Source organism: Gopherus evgoodei, unplaced genomic scaffold (genome assembly GCF_007399415.2).
Source record: "Gopherus evgoodei ecotype Sinaloan lineage unplaced genomic scaffold, rGopEvg1_v1.p scaffold_32_arrow_ctg1, whole genome shotgun sequence".
NCBI lineage: Eukaryota > Metazoa > Chordata > Testudines > Testudinidae > Gopherus > Gopherus evgoodei.
This window is the reverse complement of record NW_022059994.1, coordinates 2,787,564-2,814,690: the sequence shown is the minus strand read 5'-3', so window position 1 is coordinate 2,814,690 and position 27,127 is coordinate 2,787,564. Positions and strand designations below refer to the sequence as shown.

At 46.9% G+C, this 27,127-nt stretch overlaps 2 protein-coding genes across 4 annotated transcripts in view; one reads left to right on the top strand and one right to left on the bottom strand.

The window, feature by feature from the left end:
• LOC115640747 (zinc finger protein 501-like) overlaps nucleotides 1-27,127 on the top strand; it is a 745,273-nt gene that overhangs the window by 187,088 nt on the left and 531,058 nt on the right. The window lies entirely within an intron of this gene.
• On the bottom strand, nucleotides 4,881-25,533 carry LOC115640775 (butyrophilin subfamily 1 member A1-like). The gene is given in 11 exon segments (XM_030543763.1): nucleotides 4,881-5,758; nucleotides 7,872-7,904; nucleotides 12,454-12,480; nucleotides 15,147-15,167; nucleotides 15,953-15,973; nucleotides 16,517-16,537; nucleotides 18,022-18,126; nucleotides 19,416-19,697; nucleotides 20,893-21,240; nucleotides 25,420-25,458; nucleotides 25,461-25,533. Coding segments are annotated over 11 exon segments (1,470 nt in total). The 5' UTR covers nucleotides 25,519-25,533; the 3' UTR covers nucleotides 4,881-5,243.

The window sequence follows — 27,127 nt, the reverse complement described above, 5'->3', positions numbered from 1 at the left end:
TACCTCCAGTCAGCCCCTGCCCTGCCTGCAGCCAGCCCCATGTCCACTGGTGCCCTGCAGTTCCCAGGGCAGTAACCCTGCACGCCTGCTTCAATGAGGAGGGCAGGGAGCAGCTGGGACCCACACATGTGCACACCCTAGGGTGACCAGACAGCAAGTGTGAAAAATTGGGATGGGGTGGGGGGTAATAGGATCCTATATAAGAAAAAGACCCCAAAATCGGGACTTTCCCTATAAAATCGGAACATCTGGTCACCCTAGCACACCGCCAGGGAGTGGTGGGGACCCACACATGTGAAACAGAGCTCATTTCTAGTTCAGGCCCATCTTTTTAAAAAAGAACTTTAGGTAGGGTTAACATACATCTGTATTTTCCCGGACACGACAGGCTAAATTTTAAAAATTCCTCCTGGGAAAATACCGACATATGGTAACTCTGTTGGTACAAAAATACATAATGTGGCACATCCCTTAAACCAGAACTTTTTATAGGGAACTGGTTGCTAAGAAATGAAAGGCTTTTTTTTACATTTTTTTTTTCTTTTTTAGTCATTCCTGCCGGGGCCCCACTGAAAATGTTCAAATTGGGTCCAGCGCTTCCTAAAGCCGGCCCTGGCCAGTGAAAGCCCCATATTATATCCCCAGTGTCTACAGGCTGCCAGTCCCCCAGCGATGTAACAAGTTCATAATCTTTTCCATGGGATGAGTAAATCCACAATTTGTTCACAGGGCAAGAACCTTGAGGTTAACTTGAACAAAGTGAAAGTAGCAGAAATGTGGCTCCTGTCCACAATGTGCTGAGGGGAGACGTGGCTTTCACCTGGTGTCCAAGCCCTGCCCAGTCTCAAGAAGTGTGAGGGGGAGTGAGAAGGAGGCACATGTCTGGTTGAGGTGCCTCTGATGTCCTAGAGGGGAAAAAGAGAGAAAAGAGCACTCAGACTAATACGTCACACATTGGGGTGGGGCTGTAGGACTCTGGGATACAGGGCGATTGGTCTGTGCATGGTAAGTTTAGATCCTATCCAACCCCGCCCTGCTCCCTGCCCATTGATTGCCCCCCAGATCTCCCACCTCCTATCCACTCCCCCTGCACCCTGACTGCCCCCTGGAACCCCTGCCCCTATCCAACACCCCTGCTCCCTACCTACTGACCACCCTCTGGTACCCCCACCCCCTTCCAACCTTCCCCTACTCCCTGACTGCCCCCTGGGACCTCCAATCCCATCCAACCCCCTCTGCTCCCGGACCACGCCCTGGGAGGGACCCTTGCTGCCATCCAACTATCCAGATTTCATTTCTGGTTTTCAGGTTGCAATTTTAGTTTTTCCAATTCCGATTCCAAATTTTCCTTTTCATATTCACAGGCATCGTGCTTTTCTGTGAGCTTATTTACAGCCTGAGACATAGCACAGATGACTCATGCTGCTGTTTGGACTTTCTTGGGAGACTAGCCCTGTTGATACCACAACAACAAGTTGTCCAGACCTTTCTGATGCAGTGTGGAGACTGCAGCAGTCACACATGGATCAGACCCCAAGCTTTTAAACACCTGTCTTAACAAGCACTCATTAACCATAGCCGGAGGCTTCGGGGTGTCCCCCTTCTCCTCTGGATTAAATCCGCCTTGCTCACACTTGCAGATCATCATAGACTTGAAGATAGCACTAATTCAATTCCACGTGCCTGTGTATTTCCCTCTCTCCCAATAATCTGTAACCAATCTGAACCCAATCTGGTCTAATCCTCGGTTCCCCGGCCACTGGGTCTAATATCTTAAGACAATATTTTAGCTTATCCATCCAGTTCAGAAACAGTTAACTTTTTCACTGACATGGTAACCATCCCCCGCTACCAAATGTTGAAATGGATCTTTAATGGCTCACAGCTGGGCAGAATGTTTCCCGATACCAATCAACAAGTCAGATTCAGTAGACTCCATACACAACGGTTTATTTAAGAAAGAATTCCAGAAGCAGTATAAGGTTGTCTAATTTATGTCTTCTTAGTGAGCCTCAGTTCCCCAAGCATAAACCTTCAATATTTATGCTGGTCCCACACAGTATTCAGATTGGCTAGCGAAGCGGGTATTGCTATCGATCTAGATCAGGATTTCTCTCTTTCATGGTCTTCTATTCTCAGTCACCTGGTCTATCAAGGATTCCACGAGGCAATAGTTTTCAAAGGATTCATATTCCTTGTGGACATTTTATTACTAATTTTCTCCTAATTAATACTTGGAAGGGACTGCAGAAGGGGTACCCACCAGGCATCACCCCCACATTTACACTGTCATCAATCATTCACTCAAGCTGTCAGAGTGATGCCATTTTGCCCCAGGTCAGCTTGTGCCAAGATCACTGATCTCGTGATTATACGTTTTTTTTTTTACCTAGTGAGCTGGCATACTGACTGACAAATGTCGGTAACAGAACAGACACGCAGAAAAGAAAATTTCCACAGTAACCATTTGATGCTCAGAAGGCCCTGCTCCCAGAATCCTCTAGGAAATTCAGACATGTCAAGCCGGACCACATTCACGTCCACCACATTCATTAATAAGAAGCGCAGTAATTCATAATAATTCAGCACTGTCCCAACACCCTGGACACTGAATCTCCTTGTTCTTTCCTCCCCACCCCCCGTCTCAGTGTGAGGGGGATGTGCTTCTGCTTCAATGGTTGTCAGTTCCCTGTCACCCCGAGACTTTTACCTCCCCACACAAATTAATCAGGGCTCTGCCAGTTTTACTTTGCCTTACAGATTAACGTTAGGCTCAACCTCATTTCCAGCCCCTCTGACGTGTCCTTCTGTAGCGTCTAGCCCCTCTCCACTGGATACTCAGAAATTCCCAGGTAACCCATCGGGACAACACTAGCTTGTCCAGCCCCAGTGGAACATCACAGCACTGAGATTTTTTTTTAGTGAAAACAAACAAGTTTATTAGTTCAGATTGAAGAAATAGTGAGCAAAGTAATAAGACCAACAGGTTACACACCAAACACCAGGTATAGCAGGATTCAGATAGGCTGAGTTTAACTTTAACAGGTAAAATCCATGGCTAAAGCATTCTCCCAGGGTCACCAGCCATCACTGATGAAATCCCCCTTTTCATGAAGGCAAAGCATGCTCTACTTTTGGCTTCCTGAAGGATTGCAGGTGCTGTTCTTGTTCCCCAGTTGTAGTCCAGTAAACCGCTGAAGTGCCCCCCCCCATTGTGTGTTCTCCAGTGGGCTCTCTCTGTTAGTCCTATATGCCAGTGGATCTCAGCCTTTCCCCACCACTGCACCCCTTTCAGGAGTCTGATCTACCTTGCCTCCTTGGCTCACTTAAAAATGACTCGCTTCCAAAATCCGACAGAAAAATACAAAAGTGTCACAGCCACTAGTACTGAAAAATTGCTGCCTTTCTCTTTCTTACCATATAATTTGAACAAAGAAATCAGTTGGAACTAGGGATTTCAAGTGATTAAAAAAATTAATCCTGATTAATCACGATTATTTGAACTGTTAAACAATAATAGAATACTATTTGTCTAAATATTTTTGGATGTTGTCTCCATTTTGAAATATACTGATTTCAATTAAAACACAGACTACAAAGTGCACAGTGCTCACTTTATTTTTTATTACAAGTATCTGCACTGTAACCCCCCAACAGAAATAGTATTTTTCAATTCCCCTCTTACAAGTACTGTAGCCCAATCCCTTTATCGTGAAAGTTGAACTTACAAATGTAGAATTATGTAAAAAATACCTGCATTCAAAAATAAAACGTAAAATTTCAGAGCCTGTAAGTCCACTCAAGTATCAGAGGGGTAGCCGTGTTAGTCTGGATCTGTAAAAGCAGCAAAGAGTCCTGTGGCACCTTACAGACTAACAGACATATTGGAGCATGAGCTTTCGTGGGTGAATACCCACTTCGACAGATGCATGTAGTGGAAATTTCCAGAGGCAGGTATATATATGCAAGCAAGAAGCAGGCTAGAGATAACGAGGTTAGTTCAATCAGGGAGGATGAGGCCCTCTTCTAGCAGTTGAGGTGTGAAAACCAAGGGAGGAGAAATTGCTTTTGTTTAAACTAGTCATTCACAGTCTTTGTTTAATCCTGAGCAGAGTCTGTGCTGGCTGGTGCCCAGTGAACTGCCAGCTGTGCTGCTGGGCACACTCTTCCGGCATGGACAGGGCTTCTACATGCCCACCTGGCTGCCTTCGCCACCACCGCTGATATCACCCCACGCTGAATTTTGGTTTTGCCGGTGGGTGCCCCCTCTCGGCTCTGCCCCTTTCCCAAAGGCCAAGCCCCCACTTCGCCACACTCCACTTCTTTCTGGCCTGCTCTGCCCCCATGTCCCCTCCCCCAAGCACCTCCTACTCACTGCCAACTCCTTTTTGCCCCATCCTGCATAGGGTGTGTGTGTGTTTGGCTCAGTCTCCCGTCCAAAATGGCAATTTCCAGCCTATTTATACACACACTTCCTTCATATTCTAATTATTGAATGTGTGTCTATCAGTGGTATCATAACAATCATTATTAAAACACTAACAAACTACATCATTACATTACCATGAATTACAGTGTATTAAAACAATTACACTCAGCTACAAGCTGCCTTCACTGACACCCCTGTGTAAAGACACTGTGTGCCTCACCCCAGCTTAGCGCCTGCTTGGGACCTTAGGGCCACTGTTGGCTGTGGGAAGAAGGTGTATGGGACTTACAAGCTGTGGGGAGTCTTTCCCTGCTCCCTTCCTCTTTTCTCCACTTCCTTCCTATCGCTCTCCCTGCCCCTTTCCCTCCCTCTTGTTTCTTCTCTAAGTCCTTGCTCCCTCCCCTTCCTGATGTTTCCCCTTCTTGCTTCCCACCCATGTCCCTTTTCCCAGTGAGATCTAAGGACACAGATCTGTACAAAACGCTCCCTGCTGCTGCTTCTCCCCAACCCCACAAACCCTGATTGATCAATGCTGTGTCCCTGCCACCCCCACCTGCGCCTGTCCCCTGCCCGGCTGTTAGTGCTACCCCCTGCCCAGCCCCCACCTCTGCCCCTCAGGGCCCCTCCTGCAGCCCCAGGGGTTCTTCTCCCTCCTCCCTCCATCCCTGAGGCTGCAAAGAGGGAGGGGGAGGTGCTTCCAACAGCCATAGAGATGAGGAGCCAGAAGCTGGGAAGATGGGAGTCCTCCAAGGTCATAGAGACTGGGCTCTGTGTGGCTAGAGAGGCTGATTTCCAGTTCCCTCTGCTGCGTGTCTCAGGGACACAGTCTGAGCTGGGATCCCCGCCACACCCAGAACCAGGGTCGGATTCTCCCCCCAGGGACGGAGCCCGGCGGGAAAGTGAAGATCGGGGCCTCGTCACCAGCACCGATAAATGTCACCTGCCCCCGGTCACAGTCCAGACAAACCCGGATCCTGCTGGGGACCCGGCTCAGAGGCAGGGGGGTCACAGGGGAGGTGAGAGCCTGGAACTGATCCCTCCAGCGCCCCCCAGCCCAGATCCCCCCCTCAGGGCTACGGCTGATCCCTCCCTTCCTCCTCACAGACTCTCTGGCCACCCCCACAGCCCAGAATAGTCCATCCCCCACCTCCACCTCCCAGCAATGTCTCCCCGAGCTGAATCCTTCACAGCCCAGCACACAGGGCCAAGTGTCAAATCTTTCGGGGTTGTGGGGCAGATCCTGGCATGTGTCTCCCCGTCTCACACGTTTCCGATCTTCAGACAGGACAAGCCAGGGATGAGCCGTGTCTGGATCCAGAGTCACATTTGCTGAGGAGAGAGAATCAGAGCGTTAGAGGCAGAGCTCGGTCCTGGGGGAGGGTTTGATGGTGTCAGTGACAGAATCTGCCCCAGCTGGAGAATAACTCAGAATCTCCTTCCTGCAGGATTTACCTGCTGGCTCTGAATGGGGAGCAGCTCTGAGATGTCAGCACAGTGCAGGGGAGAGTCATGTCCCTGGCAGAGATGGGCCCTGCAGCAAAAGGGTCACTTGAGCCAAGTCTGGGACTCAGGATTTCTCTTGTCCTACTGCACATCTCTCCAGAGAGGGGACTAGAGACCCACATGTCAGGGAGATGGGGGACAACAGAGCAGTGAGAAAGTGAGCTCCTGCTCCTCAGTGCTCACTGACCCGCCTCACCTCTCCCCGCAGTTTCCCATCTTAAACCCCACATTCCCAGATGAGAAAGAGCATCGCTGTGAGAGGAGAACAGATGCTTCCCATCCCTGCCCCCTCAGCCTATGGGTATGTCTACATCTACAATTTTGCAGCGCTGGTTGTTACAGCTGTATTAGTACAGCTGTATAGGGCCAGCGCTGCAGAGTGGCCACACTTACAGCAACCAGCGCTGCAAGTGGTGTTAGATGTGGCCACACTGCAGCGCTGTTGAGCGGCTTCAAGGGGGGTTCAGGGAACGCGAGAGCAAACCGGGGAAGGAGACCAGCTTCGCCGCGGTTTGCTCTCGCGTTCCCCGAACGCCCCTGCAAACCGCAGGGAAGGAGACCTGCTTGCTCGGGGGTTCGGGGAACGCGAGAGCAAACCGAGGAAGGAGACCTGCTTGATTACCAGAGGCTTCCTCAGGTATGCTGGGATACCTGCTTATTCCACGGAGGTCAAGAAAAGCGCTGGTAAGTGTCTACACTTGATTACCAGCGCTGGATCACCAGCGCTGGATCCTCTACACCCGAGACAAAACGGGAGTACGGCCAGCGCTACAAACAGGGAGTTGCAGCGCTGGTGATGCCCTGCAGATGTGTACACCTCCTAAGTTGCAGCGCTGTAACCCCCTCACCAGCGCTGCAACTTTGTGATGTAGACAAGCCCTATGTTAGAGCAAGGGAGTGTTGGGGGAGAAGGAGCGGGAGGGGAAGGAGGGAGAGCAAGCAGAGAAGTGAATGGAGACGTGAATGAAGAGATCCCAGAGGGGAGAGATGGGGCAGGGGAGGCCCAGGGCAGTGGGACATGAAAGGTTATAGAGAGTTTGCTAGGAGGGTGAAAACAGCAACTCACTTGCCTCTTCCCTCCAAGCAGCCACCATCACCAAACCTCCAGGCTCTTCCACCTGCCCCCACTCCTACTGCCTCTGCACCAGCCCCATTCAGCTGATGGCCTGCTGCTCTCCCCACCCTCCTGTTCCTGCCAGGCACTGCCGGCCCTCCAGACCCTTCCAAACGCTGCCCCATCCCTCAGTCTTCTTGGTCCTTCCAAATCCCGATGTGTCTCCCTCTTTGCACTCTCATGACTTTATCCCTGTGCTCTCCCTGTACTCTAGCACCAGGGTTCTCATCACTGGACATATTTTATTTCCTCACCTCCCTGTTTTGTCACTTGAAATATCTTTGTTCCTCACTCTCATTTCTGAATTTTAGCATTTACACGTCATTTCCTCGGTTTTCAAACTGAATATTTAATCCTCAGTTACTGGGCATTTAACAGACTCAGAATTCTGTTTGCTCCTGTTCCACAGCCCATGGCTCTGGCTCCCAGGGCCTCAGGCAGGGAGGGGGCTGTGAGCAGAGACAGCCCTGGGGAGCTCGGGGGACAAGGAGCTGTGTCTTTGGCCCTGTGCTAGGGGCTGGCACACATCAGTGGCTGTGCAGCCAGGCTGGGCAGTGGGCCCAGGAAGCTCTGCAGGTCGCACTGCACATGAAGGCAGAGGAGGGACAGGAGGAGCACACACAATAGTGTTTGGATTTACTGCTGTACATCAGGCCATGGCTACACAACCTCCCTCCCATCCCACTATGCTGTGAAATGCAGGATGCTTGTGGGCTCTGCCCTGAGCAACGAACTCCCCTCCCATAGCCACAGTCAGAGGAAAGCAGCAAAAGGTTCAAACAGCCACTGAGATTAGCACATTGATAGAATCTGAACTTCAGTTACCTTCTTGTACAGGTGGCGCAGAACTTCCCAGCCCTGGAAACACAGAATCAGAGATGAGAGCTCATCTGAACAAGCACATTAACAGAAATTAGTGTTGTAGAGAGGGAGGCCACTCGTTCGAGATTAAAATAGACAGGCCTCTATTTCAGAGGTTTGTCCGCTGTCCAGCACGGGTGTTAAAATGGATGTGATTTTGTCCAGTGTTGGATGGGGGACATCACTCTGTCCCCTCCATCTCTGAAAAATGATGTCCCCCATGCAGCATAACCTCACACGCACCATCACACCAATGTGGTTGGGGTGGCATGGGGTTGGGGGGGAAACCAAACCCAACAGTCTGGAAACGTCCAGCCTTCTGGGAGTGACTGAGTGGTTCCTTATGTGTATAAAATGTTACACTGGGAAAAAGATACATTCTAGAGTTCAGCATAAAGTAAACAATCCCCAAATACACGTGTGAGCATTTATCTGTCAGTGGTTACCATTTTAACAGACTCTTTTTTCCTTAGCAGAATTTCTATCAGTTTTATAATTATTAATAATCGTGAATCAGACTTTCCCTTTCTGACACTCTGAAGTGACATTGCCAGCCTGCTACCAAAGACCTGGTCCGGCTGCCATTCATGTCACTGGCCAATCTCCCCTGGAATTCAATGGGAGGCCTGAGGCATGAAGGGGAATTTTGAAAGGGATGGGAGCAAGACTGAATTGCGACTAATTCAGAATTCAGAAAAAGAGAACTGAGGGATAGTTTCCCTCACCCAACCCTGCAGTGCTGACCGGCCTGCTGCCCAAGACTCTGGCGGTGATGTAAAGGGCCTGGGACTCTGGCCACAGCCATGGGCAGCCATGGGCCCTGGGCCCTTAATAATCTCCAGGCTCCAGGGCAGTTGCCTCTTTTGCCTCTTTCCCCCCCCCCCCCCCCCCGTCAGCAGCCCTGAGTGGGAGAAAAGGGTTTTCTTTTGACTCCTGTGAATATGATATAAAGGCCAGAGGGCAGCTGGGGCATAGGAGAAGATTTGATATTTTCCCTTCCAAGTTGTCCACTGTAGCAGGTTTTTGTCTCTGCAGACAGTCGCTGGGGTCAGGAGTCACCCTCCTTAACTAAAGATCAAGAATAAGCATTAACTTGTTGGCTTTGGGTACAATTTTCAAAATCCAGAGAGTGCCTAGGCCTCATTTTCCAAAGGATCCTGGGAGTTTAAATCCAGTCTTCTCTCCCCACCACCAAACTCATGTCCGTGTTACCCTTCCCCAGTCTACTGACCCTGACCTACTCCTCAGGTTTCTACCTCCTTCACTGACCAATCTGTCTCACCCCAGTCTGTGCTGCTCAGTTTAGGAGTTGGGTAGGTGGCTGGCGTAGATGTCTCTCTTAGTGCGCTGATTCTTAGCACAAGCAAAAGATAAAGAAACTCTCTGGCAAGCATGTGGTTTGTGGTGCAAAAATGAGCAAATGCAAATAATGTGTGTCCATTTCTTTGGCTCACATTCCTCTGCTGTCTTGTTAATTTCCAAAGCCGGATGGTTCATCTTCCTGTCTGACACTGACAAAGACCCCACTAACTCAGCAGACAGATGTTAACATACACACAGACACCCATTGGTTCAGCCTGATTCTGTATTGGCCCCGTCACACACTGATTGTAAAGACCACAGGCCAGAGCTGCACGAGGAGCTGGAAGAACCGAAATTATTCCCACCAGTTCCCAGTGTCTGTACCTGTTATTGCCTGTAAAGCTCCTTTCTCCACTCTCGCTACCCTCCTGTTGTGTTCTCTGGCAACACATTGTGTCCCAGGGGCTGGATCATTAGCCAGTGTCCCATGTGTGTGTTATGATACAATCTCCAATTACATGATCACACACTATTTTTGCCTCAGGACCCCTGCCTCATTCCTTCACTGCCCAGGATGGGTGCATACAGCGTGAGAATTAAGGGTGTACAGGCAAGCAGAAAACTGGTATTTCCTAACTACCAAGTGTTTGACAATTCAACCTAAATCATCATCTGTTCAGGGGGTTTGTACAATATATTTGTATTGTGTCCCCTCTCGCTCCTCTCTCTTAAAGGTAAAAATTCCCAATTTTTTCGGTCTCTCCTCATGCTGATTCTCATTGCCTCTCTCTGAGCCCCGTTTTCTTCTTCGCTACCCTTTCTGAGATGGGGTGAGAAGTACCCAACACTGTGCCCCAGATGATGCAAACCACAGTTTTACTTAATGGCTGTATAATATTTCCGTGTTGTTTACCATCCTATTTATATGGATTCTCATATTTTGTTTGACCTTTTTCCCACAGCTGCGCAGTGAGCAGAGGGTTTTGTCAAGCTGAACACAGTGAATTCCTGGTTGCATTACTGAGCTGCTGATGCTCTTATTTTAAACCCTGTAATGTGAGCGAGTTCATTTTTTTCCCTCCATGGTACGTTCATTGATCAACAGTGAACTTCATATCCCACCATGTTTCCCTTTCACACTGCTTGGGGGTGGGGGGGTAGGTCCCTCTGAATGGCCTCACAGTCTTCACTGGACTTGACTAGCCAACCTGAGCTGTGGCTCCCTGGAAGAAGAATCATTCCCCATAGGGACCACTCCCGAAATCTCCTGTGCATCCCTCTATTCCTCTCCCACTCCCTAACCTTACCCCTACCCATATCACTCCGCTCCTGCCCCATCTTCCCCAAGGAATTCCAGAGCCCACACGCTGACTTCCCTGGCCTCTCATGCAGCTTGGATCCGGTCATGTGTTTGGGGGGTTGCAGACAGGGTGTGAGGGGTCTCTGTATCTCTGGGTGTGACCAATGGGTGTCTGTGTGCAGTGAATGTGCTAACCTCTGCTGCCTGCCATGTACCCAAGGCAGGCTTTAGGCAGTGCAGGGCCCAATTCGAACATTTTCAATGGGGCTCCAGCAGGGATGACTAAAAACAAAAAAACACACACATGCAAAAAAGCCTTTCATTTCTTAGCAACCGGTTCCCTTTAAAAAGTTCTGCCAAAGTATGTACTTTTTGTATCAATAGGGTTACCATACATCCATATTTTCCTTTCAGATGGCGATTTAAGAACCAAAAAGACTGACATGTCTGGGAAAATACAGATGTACGTTAACCCTACCTAAAGTTCTTTTTTAAAAAGATGGGCCTGAACTAGAAATGAGCTCCATTTCACATGTGTGGGTCCCTGCCACTCCCTGGGGGTGTGCACATGTGTGGGTCCCAGCTGCTCCCTGCCCCCCTCATTGAAGCAAGTGTGCAAGGTTACTGCCCTAGGAACTGCAGGGCACCAGTGGACATGGGGCTGGCTGGAGTCAGGGCAAGGGGTGCAGGGCTGGCTGGAGACAGGTGTGTGTGGGGTGGGCTGGCTGGCTTCAGACACGGCTACAGGGGGTGCGGCAGGGGTTGGCAGGGCTGGAGATAGAGGAGTGCGAGACTGTCTGGCTTCAGGCAGGGGAGTGTGGCAGGGGTTGGCTGGAGACAGGGCAGGCGGTGCGGGGCTGGTGCAGGCAGGGCACAGGGTGTGGGGCTGGCTGGAGATGGGCTGGCTGTGGGCAGGGGGTGGGGGGCTGGCTGCAGGCAGGGGCTGGTGCGGGCAGCGCAGGGGGTGTGGGGCTGGCTGGAGATGGGTTGGCTGCAGGCAGGAGGTGCGGGGCTGGCTGCAGACGGGGCTGCTGCAGACAGGGCAGGATGTGCAGGGCTGCTGCAGGCAGAGGGTGCAGATACAGGTGGTACAGCCCACCCTGTATGGTGAGTGCTCCCTCTTCCTCCCTCCTCCACCAGGGATGCAGCAGCAGCCCTGGGTTCGGGGGCTATTTAAAAGGCCCGGGGCTCCCCTTCCTCGGCCCCGTAAATAGCCGAGGGAGCCCTGGGGAAGTGGTGCGGCTTCAGCGGTTATTTAAAGGATCGGGGTGGTAGAAGCAACGGGAGCCCTGGGCCCTTTATATAGCCCCTGGAGCCCTGCAGCCCTACCCCAGGGCTCCACCAGTGGGGCTCTGGTGGCAATTTAAAGGGCCTGGGGCTCCAGCTCCAGCTGGGAGCCCCAGGCCCTTTAAATTGTCGCCTGGGGAAGCTGGGCCACCCCGGTACAGCGCACCAGCTCTTGCCGGTACACCGTACTGGGGCTTGGGTGCGGGACCCTCTTAGAGGCGGGGCCCGATTCAGGGGAATTGGTTGAATTGGCATAAAGTCTGTACCTGTGTCACTGTTAGAGTAGCAGCAGCAGCAGCTGTCTGGGCACATGCAGCCCTGCTAGGGCTTCTGAAAATTGAAAGGAGCAGCCTAGATATTAACTTGGCCCTGGCCCAGCCCTTTGTCCACCCCTCCCTCCCAGAGCCTCCAGCCCCATCAGGGACTCTAACAGAATCTCGCTGAGAATCCTCTGCGCTTCCAGTGTGCACAGAAGAACTCCTTAGGCACCCAGAATGACAGCGTTGCCCACACAAACCTTTGAGTCTTCTCATCTTAGTACAGAGCTGTCCCTGCCCCAAAGAATTAGTGTAAAATGTTAACTGTATGAGAAAAAGGAATGGGAAATCTCAGGGCAGGAGGAGCTTTGGATAACGATGCAATAGGAGCTGTAGCTACCTGGGCAGATGATGTTTCTTCTCCAGTCTGAAACCAAACACAGAGAGAGGGATGAGAACTCAGCTGAGCACATGCAGCAATACCAGGGATCTGGGATGAAGAGCAGCTGGCTTACACTGAACCCAGGCCAGAGCAAAGTGATTGAGAAGCAGGAACACATTTTGAAGAACTAGATGAGACTCTCCCCTTCATTCCATTGAATTTGTACAGCCCCATTCACCAAAGTCGAGGTGCAAAGACGCAGGTCCTATATGACCCTTCACTAGGCCTAGATGACCAGGTAGCATCAGTGTCTAAACATCTCAGCTCACTAGGAAACCGCATCTTCCTGGGGGCAAGCGTCTGGCCACAGTGATCCCTGCCTCTGTCACCGCCAGGCTGAGTTACTGTAGATCACTGAATCCATAGCTGAGTGTGAAGGCTCCAGCCTGAGTGTGCTGCTTTTACAGATCCAGACTAACACGGCTACCCTCTGATACAAGGCTCCAGCTGGTACCTAATGCAGCTGCTGGCCTTCTCCAGGGATTAGGCCACAGTGACACATCAGGCCCATGTTCCAGTCCCCTCACTGGCTCCCAGTCCTCTTCTGATGCTAGTTTAAGGCCTTGGTTTAAATCTGCAAATCAATTAAGGAATCCAGCCCCAGTGGAGGCTGTTTCTGAGCCGTCCAGGTAGGAGGCTACAGAGGCAGAGCATTGTATGGGGCACCCAGGTTGCAGGGTGGGGGTGACACAGCCACCCCTTAGTCTGGATTGTACCATGGGTATGTCAGTGACACCCTCAATTAAAGCTCACTGGCTAAGCAGGGGATAGAGATGTCAAAACCCAGTGAAAATCAGAGGGGGAGAGGACGGGTGTTCCTGCCTGATGCTATGAATTCCCCTTCGAGAGCCCTAGGTAACATTTGACCCTCCCCTCCCCTCTCCCGTGCTTAAACCCAGAGCTGATTGAACTCCATGGAGAGCCCTTGTTTCAGTTCAGTGATTGCAAGAGCTGAAACCCTTGATGAGCAGGACTAGGGGCCAGGTCGTAGACCTAGTGTGGGGACAGGGCTGCAGCGAACAATGGAGACGCAGCAGCAGCCACGGCCTGCTGGAATCCCTGGGAGGTCGTGGAACCTCAGAACGCACCATTGCAGAAGTGGCAGTGGGGGGCCAGCAGCAGCCGTGAGAACAGCAGTGGAGCTGAGCAGTGGCAGAGGTAACAGCACCAGAAAAACCAGCAGAACCAGTGACAGAGGCATCAGGCAGTGGTGGCAGAAACAGTAGCCACAGTGAGGCAGTTCTAGAGGCAGCAGTGGCAGCAGAGGCATTGCTCGATGGCCCTCACCCCTTTTCAGGGATGGGAGGCAGTGAGCAACCAGTGGCAGAAATGCCGACTTCCCCTCCAGCTGGTGGGTGCTCAACCCCCTGCTGTACCCCAGGCCCTGCCCCCATTCCACCCCCTCCGCCAAGCCCCTACCTCACCTCTTCTCACACCTGCTCCGCCCCCCCATTCCACCCCCTTCCCCAAGTCCATGCCCCACCTCATTCCACCGCCTTCCCAAAGTCCCTAGCCCCACCCCGCATCTTCCCCACCTCCTCCCCCAAGCGTGCCGCAATTCCATTCCTCCCTCTCCTTCCCAGAGCTCCCTGAGTGCTGTGAAACTGCTGTTTTGTGGCAGGTGGGAGGGAGGGAGAAGAGTTGGTCAGCGAGGCTGCCAGTGGGAGAGATGCACTGAGGGAGGAGGGAGCCTGGCACCTGCTAATTTTTCCCCGTGGGTGCTCCGGGGCTGTCGGCACCTATGGCCAGTGGTGACAGTGATAGCAGCAGCAGCAGCAGCAAGCCAGTTGCAGAGGTGGAGGTAGCAGCGAACGCATTGCTCAATGCCCTCCACACACACCTTTCGGGGTGGGAGGTGACGCCATGTGAGGGCACCTCCAAACTCTGAGTCTTGGCTGATTAAGAACAACCAACTGTGAGTGGGGTGCAGTGGCGGAAGAGGGGAGTAGTATGTTACAGGTCATTCACTCATTGGATTTTCACACAGCAAGATGGGAAACTGAGGCAAAGGACATTGCCCAATGTACTGTGGGGTGGGTGTTCACTTAGGGTTACATGCTTTCGAATCACGGCAGTGGTGTTTTCCCAAAACAATGCTGGGATCCCTTTGCCTTGTAATAAATTTTTTCTTTTGTTACACCCAGACTCAGGGTGGATGACTGGAAGTTTTGTCTCTTATCCTGTGTCTACAACAGCACTTTTGTCAGGAAAACTTTTGTCAGTCGTGGTGTGAAAAAAGCACGTCCCTGACCGACATATGTTTCACCGACAAAAGCACCAGTCTGGACAGTGCTGTGTCGGCGGGAGACACTCTCCCAGCGACGTAGCTACTTCCGCTCGTTGGGGGTGGTTGAATTATGCTGGTGGGAGGTCGGCACAGAGCGGCTACACAGGAGAACCAATTGCAGGGCAGCTGCAGTGGTAGAGTGGTGCCACCAGAAGCCTTAAAGAGGCCCAGGAGTTAAATTTTCCCAGATTATTGGGTGGGGTCTCAAGTGTTTTCTGGGTTGTGTTGCTAAGAGGAACCCTTGACAAGGCAGCAAGACGGGCTGGGTTCAGACTCCACCTGGCAGAAGGGCGAGAGATCGATAGATCCAGAGATAGTTTCAACACCACGGAAAAGGCTGCGTTCGAGAAATAGAAACACTTACCAAGTTCTCGCTGAAGATCATCTAGGTAACACAGAATCAGAAACAAATACACACTAATTAAGTACTTGTCTTCTAGGATGGAATCAACCTCCCATCATGCATCCTTGCCTGTCCTCACAAACCCATTGATCCAGGCTATGGGCAGGGAAACTACTGAGGTCTGGGGAAAAGAGTCTCTTTCCAACCCACAGGCAAGGCACGGAGCACCTGCGAAGTCCCATAGGATGTGGCTACAAAGCAACTGAACACCCCCAATTGACCCATGTCAGCTAACTAGGCTCACAAGACATGGGCTGGAGGTCTGTAAAATTGGGGTGTAGACATTTGGGCTCATTTTGTGTCTACGCTAGAGTAAAGTATAAAAAAATCACTGATTATCTGCATGGACTTAGTTCTGAAAGTTTTGAATTCCCTAGGGAATTAGGGGCAGATTTTTAAAGGTATTTAGGTTTCTAAGTCCCATTGATTTCTATTGGTATTAGGTGTCCAAACACCTTTGAAAAGCTGTCCTTAGAGCCCAATCCCGCTTCCTTGCATATTATATGTTCCCATTCACTTTGCTGGGAGCGTTCGGTGTGCACGGAATGTAACATCAGGCCCCTAAAATTATCAACATTATTCTGTTAGGGATGTGACTTGTGCATTTAGTGTTGGATTCTCCACTCGTTGAAATCAAAGGCACAGCTCTAATTGACGGTAGTGATGCAGCATCAGGGCTTTCATGTTTTTCTCATTTAAAAAATAAAACATGAGGAGACAAATTTGTACAAAGTTTTCCGTGTTGGAGAAAAGGGCACAACACTTACCAATTTCTGTATCACGTTTCCCTAAAAAAAAAAATCCCAGAAATAAATATAAATTATCATTAGGAACATTTTTCTCTTGGATATACAGTTGTCTGAGTTTTGTGAAATTTGAACATTGTGTCTAACTTTTCATATTACCGGGGTTGGGGTGGGGCGGGGAGTGGGGAATTTATCAGGCTTCATTTCATCCCAATTTCTTTTTAACATTAAATGAAAAAATAAACAACTCTTCCTCAAATATAATTACACACAAGATCCACATTGGACCAAATTATTTACTTGTCAGATGAGGCAAGAGGACATTTGAGAGCACAGAGTCCTCCTGGTCCCCCATGTCATGGTGCCTTCAGCACCACGTGGATTTCACCCTCAGAGAAGATACATTTCAAAGAACATTTTCTTTCTGATTTCCTCTAATCCACATACTGAATCATTATCAATACATTATCACTGATATTTCATGTGATTTTCAAATTGATCTCTCTTTAATAATCATCATCATAAATAATAAAACAGCAAACAACTTAACGGAAAAGATTCTATGTGGAGAAGAATGGAACTGACTGATTTCTCCAAGATGTTTCCCTAAAGAAATGAAATAAAGCAAACAGATGTCAATACAAGTTATTTAAGAATATTTTCCATTAATGCAGATTTAAAGGAGTGTTTTCATGATAGGAAAGCCTGGCCCCTAAACACCAAACATTTCATTCATGTTTTATTAACCATGTGGCCACACAAGAGCTAAGAGTCCAACTATAACTGACTATTTACAATTCTGGAAGGATTTACAATTCTGAAAGTTTTGACTTCCTTATGGAATTAGGGTTTGATTTTTCAAGACCTTTAGGAGCCTAACACCCACTGATTTCAGTGAGAGTTCACTGACCACAGACCTTTAAAAATCTAGTCATTAGAGCCCAACCCTGCTTCCTTGTATCTCTCACATTCCCATTTGCTCTGCTTGCAGCTCTGGGGGTGCAGACTGGAATTCCTGGCCCTCAAATTATCAGCATTATTGTTTTAGCGATATGACTTGTGCATTCAGTGCTTAACCCTATACTCACTGAAGTCAATGGCAAAGTTCTAACTGATGTTAGTGATGCAGTATCTGGGCTTTCATCTTTTTCTGGTTAAAAAACTCCACTCAAAAAATTCATAAATAAACAAAGAAATGCCCTTATGAGGAGACAAATTTGTACAAAAGTTTTACTTGTTGGAGGAAAGAGCACAACATTTACAGATTTCTATATCCCTTTCCATCAAAAATAAACAGAAATAAATATAAATTCTTATTTGGAGCATTTTTGCCTTGGTTATACAGTTGTCTGCATTTCATGAAAGTTGCTCAGTGATTATACAGTTCAGGAGCCTTTGATGGGTTTCATATTCTCAACACCAGGAGAAAAAAGTTTTCCCTTCTCCATCTCTGACTTACTGTTTCTCACCATTGTCAAAACTCAGGTTAAGGCTCAGAGCTCATGTCTACTCAGACCCCTCTTTTCTATTGTGTATATATTTTTAATATTACCTATTGGGGTGAAATTTGCCAGGCTTTGTCTCATTCCAATTTCTTTTTAACAATAAGTGAACTCACAGATAACTGCTCCCAAAATAAAATCACACACAATTACTTTGGGGACCCAACTCTGTATAAAATATTTACTTATCAGAGGAGAGAAAAAGCCATTAACTAATTCCCACAGTCCATGGGGACTGAGGAGGGAATAACTGCAAAGCTGGGTGGGAAGTGGGCAGAAAAGAGTGAGGAGTGGAGAAGGTTTTGGATCAATCTTTCCTCCACCCCTTCCTCAAATGCTCCATTTAGTTTAACTGAGGCAGTTGTGGGGAGAAATATTCCATGCCTGTAAAGGGCTGGTGCAGATCACTGCCCGCTGGAGCAAATGGGAACCTTAGTAATGTTTCCTTCCCTGTGCTGCTGAGGGGAGCGCAGTGCAGGTTGATGCTTCTCCTGCTTGACCTAGGGTAAAATTTCATTCTTCCCTTTTTTCATTTGTTAGAAGAAAATTTCTTGTTAATTTCACAAAATTTTCCCCTGTGATGTTTACCTTTTATTTTAAATAGATAAACAGTGAGGCCAATGAAACCAAACAAAACCGGGAGAATCACACTCAGAGCCACCATCCATGGATTCACCCTCGGGAAAAAGAAATCTGAAAAATAAACCCCGCAGGACTTGCATTAGTTTGGTAGCAGAAGCAACACTCATTTTTCTCTATTGCATGTAACTATGTAAATAGTCCCCAGCAGGACGTATGTGAGACAAGAGTGAAAACATGACCGTCTCTATGCTACACAAAAGACCAAAACCTGATTGTAAAAATTACTCCAACCAACACAGCTTTAGCTCTGATTAACCTGTGAATGAACAGGCCTGGTTTGATTTATGCTATTCAGAGCTTCATTGAGTTCAGGGGCAAATTCTCTGCTCACAAAACCGCACTGAATTCAGTGGAATTATGGCAGCAAACAATTTGCTCCTCACTGTTCAGCAGCATTCAGAAATTGCAGGAGTACTTAGAATATTTTGTTGAGTCACTAATAATTTCCCCAATTATTTTGATGAATCATAATTGCAATTAATCCAAACATTAAGTGATGCAAATTGATTCATCTTCTTTTGCCGTTCTTGTGTAACAGCATTTAAATCATTCAGCCAAGGTGGGCGTTTCAAACATGCCTAAGGCCTTCTCCAGCCAGGATTTGTGCACTGATTTAGTGAAATTGGTGTAACACTCATACAGTCATTGTTACATTGATTCCACAGCTGACCACATAACAGGACTGCCCCAATTTAACTAAACTGGTTGATAAATCTCTAAATTGTAAATCAGCTGAATAGTGTCCTTTCTCCATTTAGTATAAATCAGTAAGGAACTGACTTAAGCTAAAAATATAGGACACTCTGAAACTGAAATAAGAGCATTCAAACAAGGGGTTTCATCAACAACTCAGTAGATAATCAGTGCAGCTTTCGTGTGTAAACAAAGACAAAGTGTGTTATGAACACAACTCCCATTGAATGTTAACGGAAACAAGCCCACATAATTTGGTGACATTTCACTTATTGAAAAGGTAGCAAACAAACCATAGTGTAAAAATTGCTACAATCACAAAATCACTGTGGTGAAGTTAAGTTTTTAGAAACAAACTCTTTCAAGGTTTGGTGAATATTTCTTCTCAAAAATCACATTCTTTTTTTTAAGTAAGAGTTTCAGGAGCATCAGAGTTACAATTAAATTTACATGAAACCCAAAATTCTGAATACTGAAAATTAAGGAAGATTGTCTGAGATGTGACCTGTTAAGGTACCAGTTTCTGAACTTTGTGTTTATGTAGGTTGTAAACTATGCACAACAGATGCTTCAGTTCTTTGTTTCCTATGTTTTGTTTTGTTTCTGATTAAGGTGATTTAAGCGTGTGGGTTTAGCTGGTAACTGACCTCCTATATAAATTGTTGATTCCTTTTCTTGATTGAGAACGGTGTTCATGACCCAACAGGACAGGTTCTGGTTTGAACGTTCTTTTATAATAATAGAATTTTCTGTTTCAAACAGGCCACAATCCCCTAGCGATTTTGCTTCAGAGAGTGATGGTAATTCTTGCCCACTGGGATCTCTCCATAGCACCTTGGGCTCTGGGTACCACCCAGCCGATTGACAAACCACCCGGATCCCTCCATCCTGGTGACTCTCCACAGAGATGAGAGGATTGGAGCCCAAAGCTAGAAGAAAATTACATAAATGTGTGATAAATCAATGGGGTAACTTAACAGCTAAAAGGATGAGTGAGAGATTGTGGATCCTTTACTCCCACTAGAGATCACTTGATCATGTAGAAAGGATAAATGAACACTGGAATTTCTGAATTCCCAATATGAATGGAGACAGGAAAAGATGTGAACAAATATTCAAAATAATTTCACTGAATAAGTCAGAGATATTGTCCTCTCCCCCCAAGAGCAATGAAGCATTGAACAAATTTGGAAATCTGGCCACTTCATTTAAATACCGAGTGGGATATGAATTTTTCAGAAAGCCAGTTTTTAGTATATTGGATAAACATTTTGTTTGTTCTATTTTTAAATAAATAAATAAATCTAACTGGCTCCATGGTTCCTGTGTCAGAGCAGCAGTGGACAAAGACTCAGTCCCATCCACTAGCTGTAAATACATAACTTCTCCTCCCGCCGCCACCACCACCTTTATGTGGCCTCAGCCAATCGGAAAGCTACAACTGATTTTAACTGCACCTCAACTAACTACCAAGTAGTGACCATGTCAGAAGACCTATAAACCTGGCAGTCCCACCTTAGCCTCGCCTCAGAATGATTGCAGAGAAATTGGAAGACCACAGGCTGTCCATACTTGAAAGACTACAGCAGCACAGCTTCACCGCTGTGGTGCTTCAGTGTAGACACCACCTACACCAATGAAGGATTTCTCCTGGTGTCATAGGTAATAAACCTCTCTGAGAGGCAGTAGCTGGGTTGACAGAAGAATTCTTCTGTCGACCCAGCGCTACCTGCATGGGGACTTAGGTCAGCTTAGTTTTGTCACTCATGGGGAGTGTATTTTTCACACCCCTGAGTGACATAGTTAAGCTGATCTACTTTTCTACTATAAACCAGGCCCATATTTGTCTAGAGGTCTTTTCCCTCCTTTCTCTCCCTCCTTTTGAAATCAGCCAAAAACATCTTTTGGGCAAGAAAATCTCTTGACCATTCTGAAAATGTCTTTAATAAAACGTTGGGAAAGTTTTCAGCATATTTTCCAAAGTGTATGAACGTGGTCATGTGCTGAAATCTAGTCACATTGTGTTACTCTAAAATAATTCAGAAGTTGCTTGTCACAGTTGTTGCAGTAGGAAGAATAAAAACTCCAGCCCAGACTAAGATAATACAGACAAGAGCTGCTGACCTGCTACCTTCAGTTCCAATAGGGCTTCTTCATAAAGAGAACCATCTTGAACAAAGCAGTTGTATTGTCCTTCATCTGAGCGTCTGATATTAAGAATCTGCAAGGAAACATTCCCATCTGTGATGCCAGCTTTCAAAAGCTCGGTACTTCCACAATAGTCTGGCATCTGCTCTCCATTATGATCCTTTCCTTCATGATACTGGTGAACAATTGAAGTGAACTCAGATCGGAACCATCTCACCTCCATGTTCACAGTGCTCATCCTGTGGGACAGGTGACAGGGTAACACAATGGCCTCACCCACAATGGCAGTGACAGGGTGACCAGGACCCATCACTCTGAATTGGGCTGTGAAATACACCAAAGCAAAAACAGAACAAGCTCAGAGGGAAAAAAATATATTCATGACTGATTCCATAGGTTCAAAGTTTCCAAAAATTCAGCACGGGGCAGACACCTGGCAATCAAATTTCCAGCCTGAACATTGAAAATTTGGCACAATAACTGAAAAGGAAGAGGGGGAGGGGAGAGTTACATTAAAAAGTGACAGGCCAGCTCAAGTATAGGTGTCGCTGATAACTCCCCTGTCATAACATTTCTTCCCAGATGTGGACCTTAGTGTCCAAAATATGGTTGTTAGCATGAAAACCTCCAAGCTTAGTTACCAGCTTGGACCTGGTAATTGCTGCCACCAGCCAGGAATTATACAGTGCCTAGCTCATTGTGGTCTCCCCAAAACCTTCCCTGGGGGACCCCAAGACTCAGATTCCTTGAGTCTCACAACAAAGGGGAATAAACCATTTCCCTTCTCCCTCCAGGTGTTCCCTCCCTGGGTTCCTGGAGAGATATACAGAAGCAAGCTCCGTGAATCTAAATAGAGGAATTCCACCCTCCCTGCTTCAAGTCTTTGAAACACAAGCACCGAGAGAGCTAACCTCTCTCTCCCCTCACCCAGAGGGTATGCAAAGTCAGGCTTAGTAAAACTAACACAAAGAGATTTTCCCCCTGACTTCTTCCTCCCACCAATTCCCTGGTGAGCTGCAGACTCAATTCCCTGGAGTCCCCACTAAAGCAAAACTCCAACAGGTCTTAAAAAGAAAGAAAAAGACATTAAATATAGTCTCTGTATTACGGTGACAATATACAAGGTCAATTGCTTAAAGGAAAAAAATGAATAAACAGCCTTATCCAAAAAGAATACAATTTAAAACATTCCAGCAACTACATACATGTAAATACAAAACAAAAACTATATAAACCTATTGTCTTACTATCCTTGTACTTACAACTTGGAAACAGAAGATTAGAAAGCCTGGAGATAGAATAATCACTCTCAGAGCCGAGAAAAGAACAGACCCAAGACCAAGAACAAAGAACTCACACCCAAAACTTCCCTCTACCCAGATTTGAAAAAGTCTTGTTTCCTGATTGGTCCTCTGGTCAGGTGTTTGGTTCCCTGTGTTAACCCTTTACAGGTAAAAGAACATTAACCCTTAGCTATCTGTTTATGACATCCCCTTAAATTAATTTGACATGCCACAGAGCCATTTCAGCACCCCGTGGTCGGACAGAGTGACCTGAGTATACACACTGCGTACCTGAGCTCTGTGATCTGTCCCGGCCTTCACTATATTTCTGACGTGACTCTCAGTGTTGGTTTTAATATGGGAAGGGTGAAAAGATGAAATCCTGACTCCACTGAAGTCAACCGAGATCACCTAGAATTTCACCCTAATGTTTTGGGACCCAGCTTCTTTGGAGACCACCACCCATTACCTCATATGAGGACACAATTTTCATTGAGATCAGCTGAGGTTCTTGAGTTTTTCTCCTTTGCCCCCTTCACCTGTTTTTAGTGAGACAGGGTCACTGCCAGGACATTTTCAGTACAGGGTCTTCAACTCTGGGGCTCACTTGCCTTGGCCCCACTGACCCCAAATCACTTCAGCTTTACACCAGGTTGCCTTGGTGTTTGAGAAAGGATTGGGTAACAGAGGATCAAGCATGCGAAGTAGGATGCTCAGCATGACCAGAGGTGCGTAGGGCAGCCCACAGTGGAAATGCCAACATCAGGGAAGGCTGCAAAAAGGAGAGCAGATTCTCCCAAAACTGGCGGTTTACACTATAGTTAGATTCACCAACCAGTCAAAACTGTGCTCCTGATCCCCTACACTGGTTATCTAGAAAAGAAATCACACAATCCCCTTTACTGCATTCCAGTTTCTGGCTCCCAATCAGTGAATAGGTTCAGTACAGTGAGAAGTTACTTAAAACTCTATTCACTTCACAAAATGTTCTTTTAATTCCCCAAAGGACCAGACACATTACCAGATCAATACTAGTTTGAATCTTACCCAAAATACCAAGGAGCTAGCCAATCCTTTAGTATCTAAATCTAAAGGTTTTATTAGGAAAAAAAAAAGGAACGAAAAAGAAGAGAGTTGCTAAATGGTCAAAGCAGTCAGATACTTTCATATATATATATATATATATATACACACACACACACATATACAGAGAGAGAGAGAGAGAGACAGACTTCATAATCCATATATCAGGTTCTTGGCAGCACTGGTGAGTTTGCTAGCTTGCAAAGTCCCTCTGGAACACATCCAAAGCTTGGATGAGTCTATCAGTCCTTTCTTCAAAGCTTCTGTTTGTAGGAAAGTTACTCCAGACACGAGAAGCAGGATTGCAGACAAAATGGAGAAGATGCATTTATATCCTTTGCCCCAAACACAAACTCACAGCACATGTGCATGAAAAGGTACTTGGAGTCCCCTGTCCATTCGCACGTCCCCATAGGCGCTGACTCCATGGGTGATCCGGGGCTGGAGCACCCACAGAAAAAAAATTAGTGGGTGCTCTGCACCCACCGGCTGCCGTGCACCCACTGGCTGCCAAGCTCCTTGCCCCACAACGCCTCCTCCTCTGCCTCCCAGCGCTTGCCGCTGCCAAACAGCTGAAGCAAGCTCTGGGAGGGAGGGAGAGGAGTGGGAATGTGCTCAGGGGAGGAGGCAGGGAAGAGTCGGGTCTGGGGCAGGGATTTGGGGAAAGAGTCAAAATGGGAGAGGGAGCGGGGTTGGGGTAGGGACTTTGGTGAAGGGGTTGGAATGGGGGAGGGGTGGAGTCAGGGCAGAGGCAGGGGCGGGGGTGGGGATTCAAGCACCCACCGGCACCAGTAGAAGTCGGCACCTATGCATGTCCCTACATGTACTGAAAAAACAACAAGGAGTCCAGTGGCACCTTAAAGACTAAGACTTATTTTGGGTATAAGCTTTTCCCAAAGAAAACTGTTAGTCTTTAAGGTGCCACCGGACTCCTCATTGTTTTTGTGGATACAGACTAACATGGCTACCCCCAGATACTTGTCTAGATGTCCTGCTGACTCGTAGCCCCGGGCTTCTCTCAACGATTCATTCTACAGCAGGCTGGAGAGTGCTGATGCTGGTCTGTCTGGGGGTGTCACCCAAATGCACACCATAAGATTGAGACACAAATATACTGCACATATTTATACCTCACCATACAAAGATGATACAGACTACAAACAAGCTAATCATATTTAGCAAATCAAGCCTTTTCCACTGATACCTTACAATAGAATCACAGACCTGGAAGGGACCTTGAGAGGTCATCAAGTCCAGCCCCCTGCACTCATGGCAGGACCAGCACCATCTAGAGCATCCCTGACAGGTGTTTGTCTAACCTGCTCTTAAAAATCTCCAATGATGGAGATTCCACAACCTCCCTAGGCAATTTATTCCAGTGCCTAATCACCTGAAAGTTAGAAAGTTTTTCCTAATGTCCAACCTAAACCTCTCTTGCTACAATTTAAGCCCATTGCTTCTTGTCTGATCATCAGAGGTTAAGGAGAGCAATTTTTCTCCCTCCTCCTTATAACAACCTTTTAGGTATTTGAAAACTATTATCATGTCCCCTCTCAGTCTTCTCTCTTCCAGACTAAACAAACCCAGCTCTTTCAATCTTCCCTCATAAGACATGTTTTCCAGACCCCTAATCATCCTTGTTGCTCTTCTCTGGACTCTCTCCAATTTGTCCATATCTTTCCTGAAATGTGGCACACAGAACTGGACACAATACTCCAATTGAGGACTAATCAGCACAGGGTAGAGCAGCATAATTACTTCTCATGGCATATCTTGTATAAGAGTTATTATGATTTTGTAACATTGGTATCAATGCTATTATAAATGGTCACCCATATTCCATACAGCCTCACACTCAGATACTATGAAGATATAAGTAGATAGATAGATAGAGAAACTGAGCTGTCTCATATGCAGCATGTGGAGAATTACTCCTCCAGAAGGGTTGGGGAGGAAATGGAGACTTATTTACTGATATTGAGCCAATCTGAAATTTGTTGTAGGGGTGGGTTTGGTTTGGTTTTGTTTGTTTTGTTTTGTTTTCATTTTTGTACAAAGGAGTGGAATAGGCATGATTTATAAATCACTACAATGAAACAAATCCTACAAGGAGCAGCAGGACCGGTGAGATTCCTACCTGATTCCAGCTTGTGAATGTGATAAATAATGAAGAAATGATGAAATCAGGAAGAGGGGGGCTCACTGCAGAGCTAGGACAGAATGAAAGAACCTTCATCTTCACTGTAACTTGATCTGGACAACAGGATAGGGAAGACAAAAATACTTTACTAAAACATGTTTTGCATTCAAATCTGATTTGTTAGAAAAAATAGACTATTATCTGTAGTTAGTGAATTGAACTGATTGTTTCTGGTCACTGTGTCCTTCAAGATTTTAGAGCTGGTAGATCTCATCCTCTCACACCTTATTTTTAATGACAATTTCAGAGTGGAAAACAAACTTTCCTGATATTTCAGCTCCCAACAGACTAGTCATTGAATTGAGCTAGTTGGGTACATTGAAATGAATAAAATATTTTCTCTGTACCTGCAGAAGAGGCTATTGCTGTCAAAATTGGGTGAGCCCTTCAACAAACTCTGCTTCCAGGTGCTTAGCCTGTGACTGCCACCACTTCATTGAGCTGATTTTCTTTAAAACTTTTGAAGCAAATACATACTGCTAAAGTTATATATATATGCGCCTTAGCATCAGTTGTCATAATTTTAATTTGAAAGATAAAACAGTATTTAATTTAAATTAGAAAAATCCAAGTGAAAGAAAAGCCTCTGATTTAATTTTTTTAAATCATTTTTTAAAGATCAATTTTCATCCACCCTGAGTGTCTGACATTTCCTTCAGACCCTTATTGCCAAAGAACTACAGCACTTTGATGAATTAAATTAATAGGGGTGATACACTGGTTTGTGTAGATTGGATGAATTATTGCAGAAAACTGAAATGTGTTTGTGCCTTTCAAAAACAGAGCAGCAGCACTGCCAAACCCAGGATTCAAAAGTCAGTGTAACCCCCAACCTAATGTGTTAGGTGTGTGTGGTATTGTCTGGTCTCGTGCTGTCTGCAGTGGCACTTGAACAGTTTTTACAGTAAGGGTACTAAAAGCCAGTGAAAGTGCCCCCAAAATTTTTACCTTGTGTTCCCTTTATCCCTGTTCACACCCTCCCCTCAGAGCTGGGGCTGGGAGCAGGACTGTATCTCCAGAAGGATGGGGCACAGCCCTGGGTAAAGGGACTGAGGCTGGAGCCACAGCTAGTGGCGGGCAGGCGTGGATCCCCACGTGCAGGGCCAGGATTGGAGCCCTGGGACCAGGACTGGAGCCCCGCATAAAACCTGGGGACCTTGCATCCACACCCCTACTTCCCATGCCTATGATTGTCTGGTCTTGTAGCTTTGATTAGCTGTAAAACTCCATAACTGCTTAATTATGGGAACATATACAAACTGTACATTTTTGTGGGTTTTTTTTTCACGCTTTAGAATATTTGTTGCTTTATGAAAATCAATGCAAACCCCCTCCACGTACACATTTTAAAAAAATCACAAATTGGGTCAAAAAAGATATGTGATTGACTTAAAAATCAGTATTTTAAATATACCTTGCTACCTCGATATAACACCACCCGATATAACATGGATTAGGATATAATGCGGTAAAGCAGCGCTCTGGAGGGGCGGGGTGTCATAAACAGATAGCTAAGGGTTAATGTCTCTTTCACCTGAAACACCTGACCAGAGAACCAATCAGGAAACCGGATTTTTTCAACTTTGGGTGGAGGGAAGTGTGTGTCTGAGTCTTTTGTCTGTCTGCCTGTTTCCTCTGAGCTTTG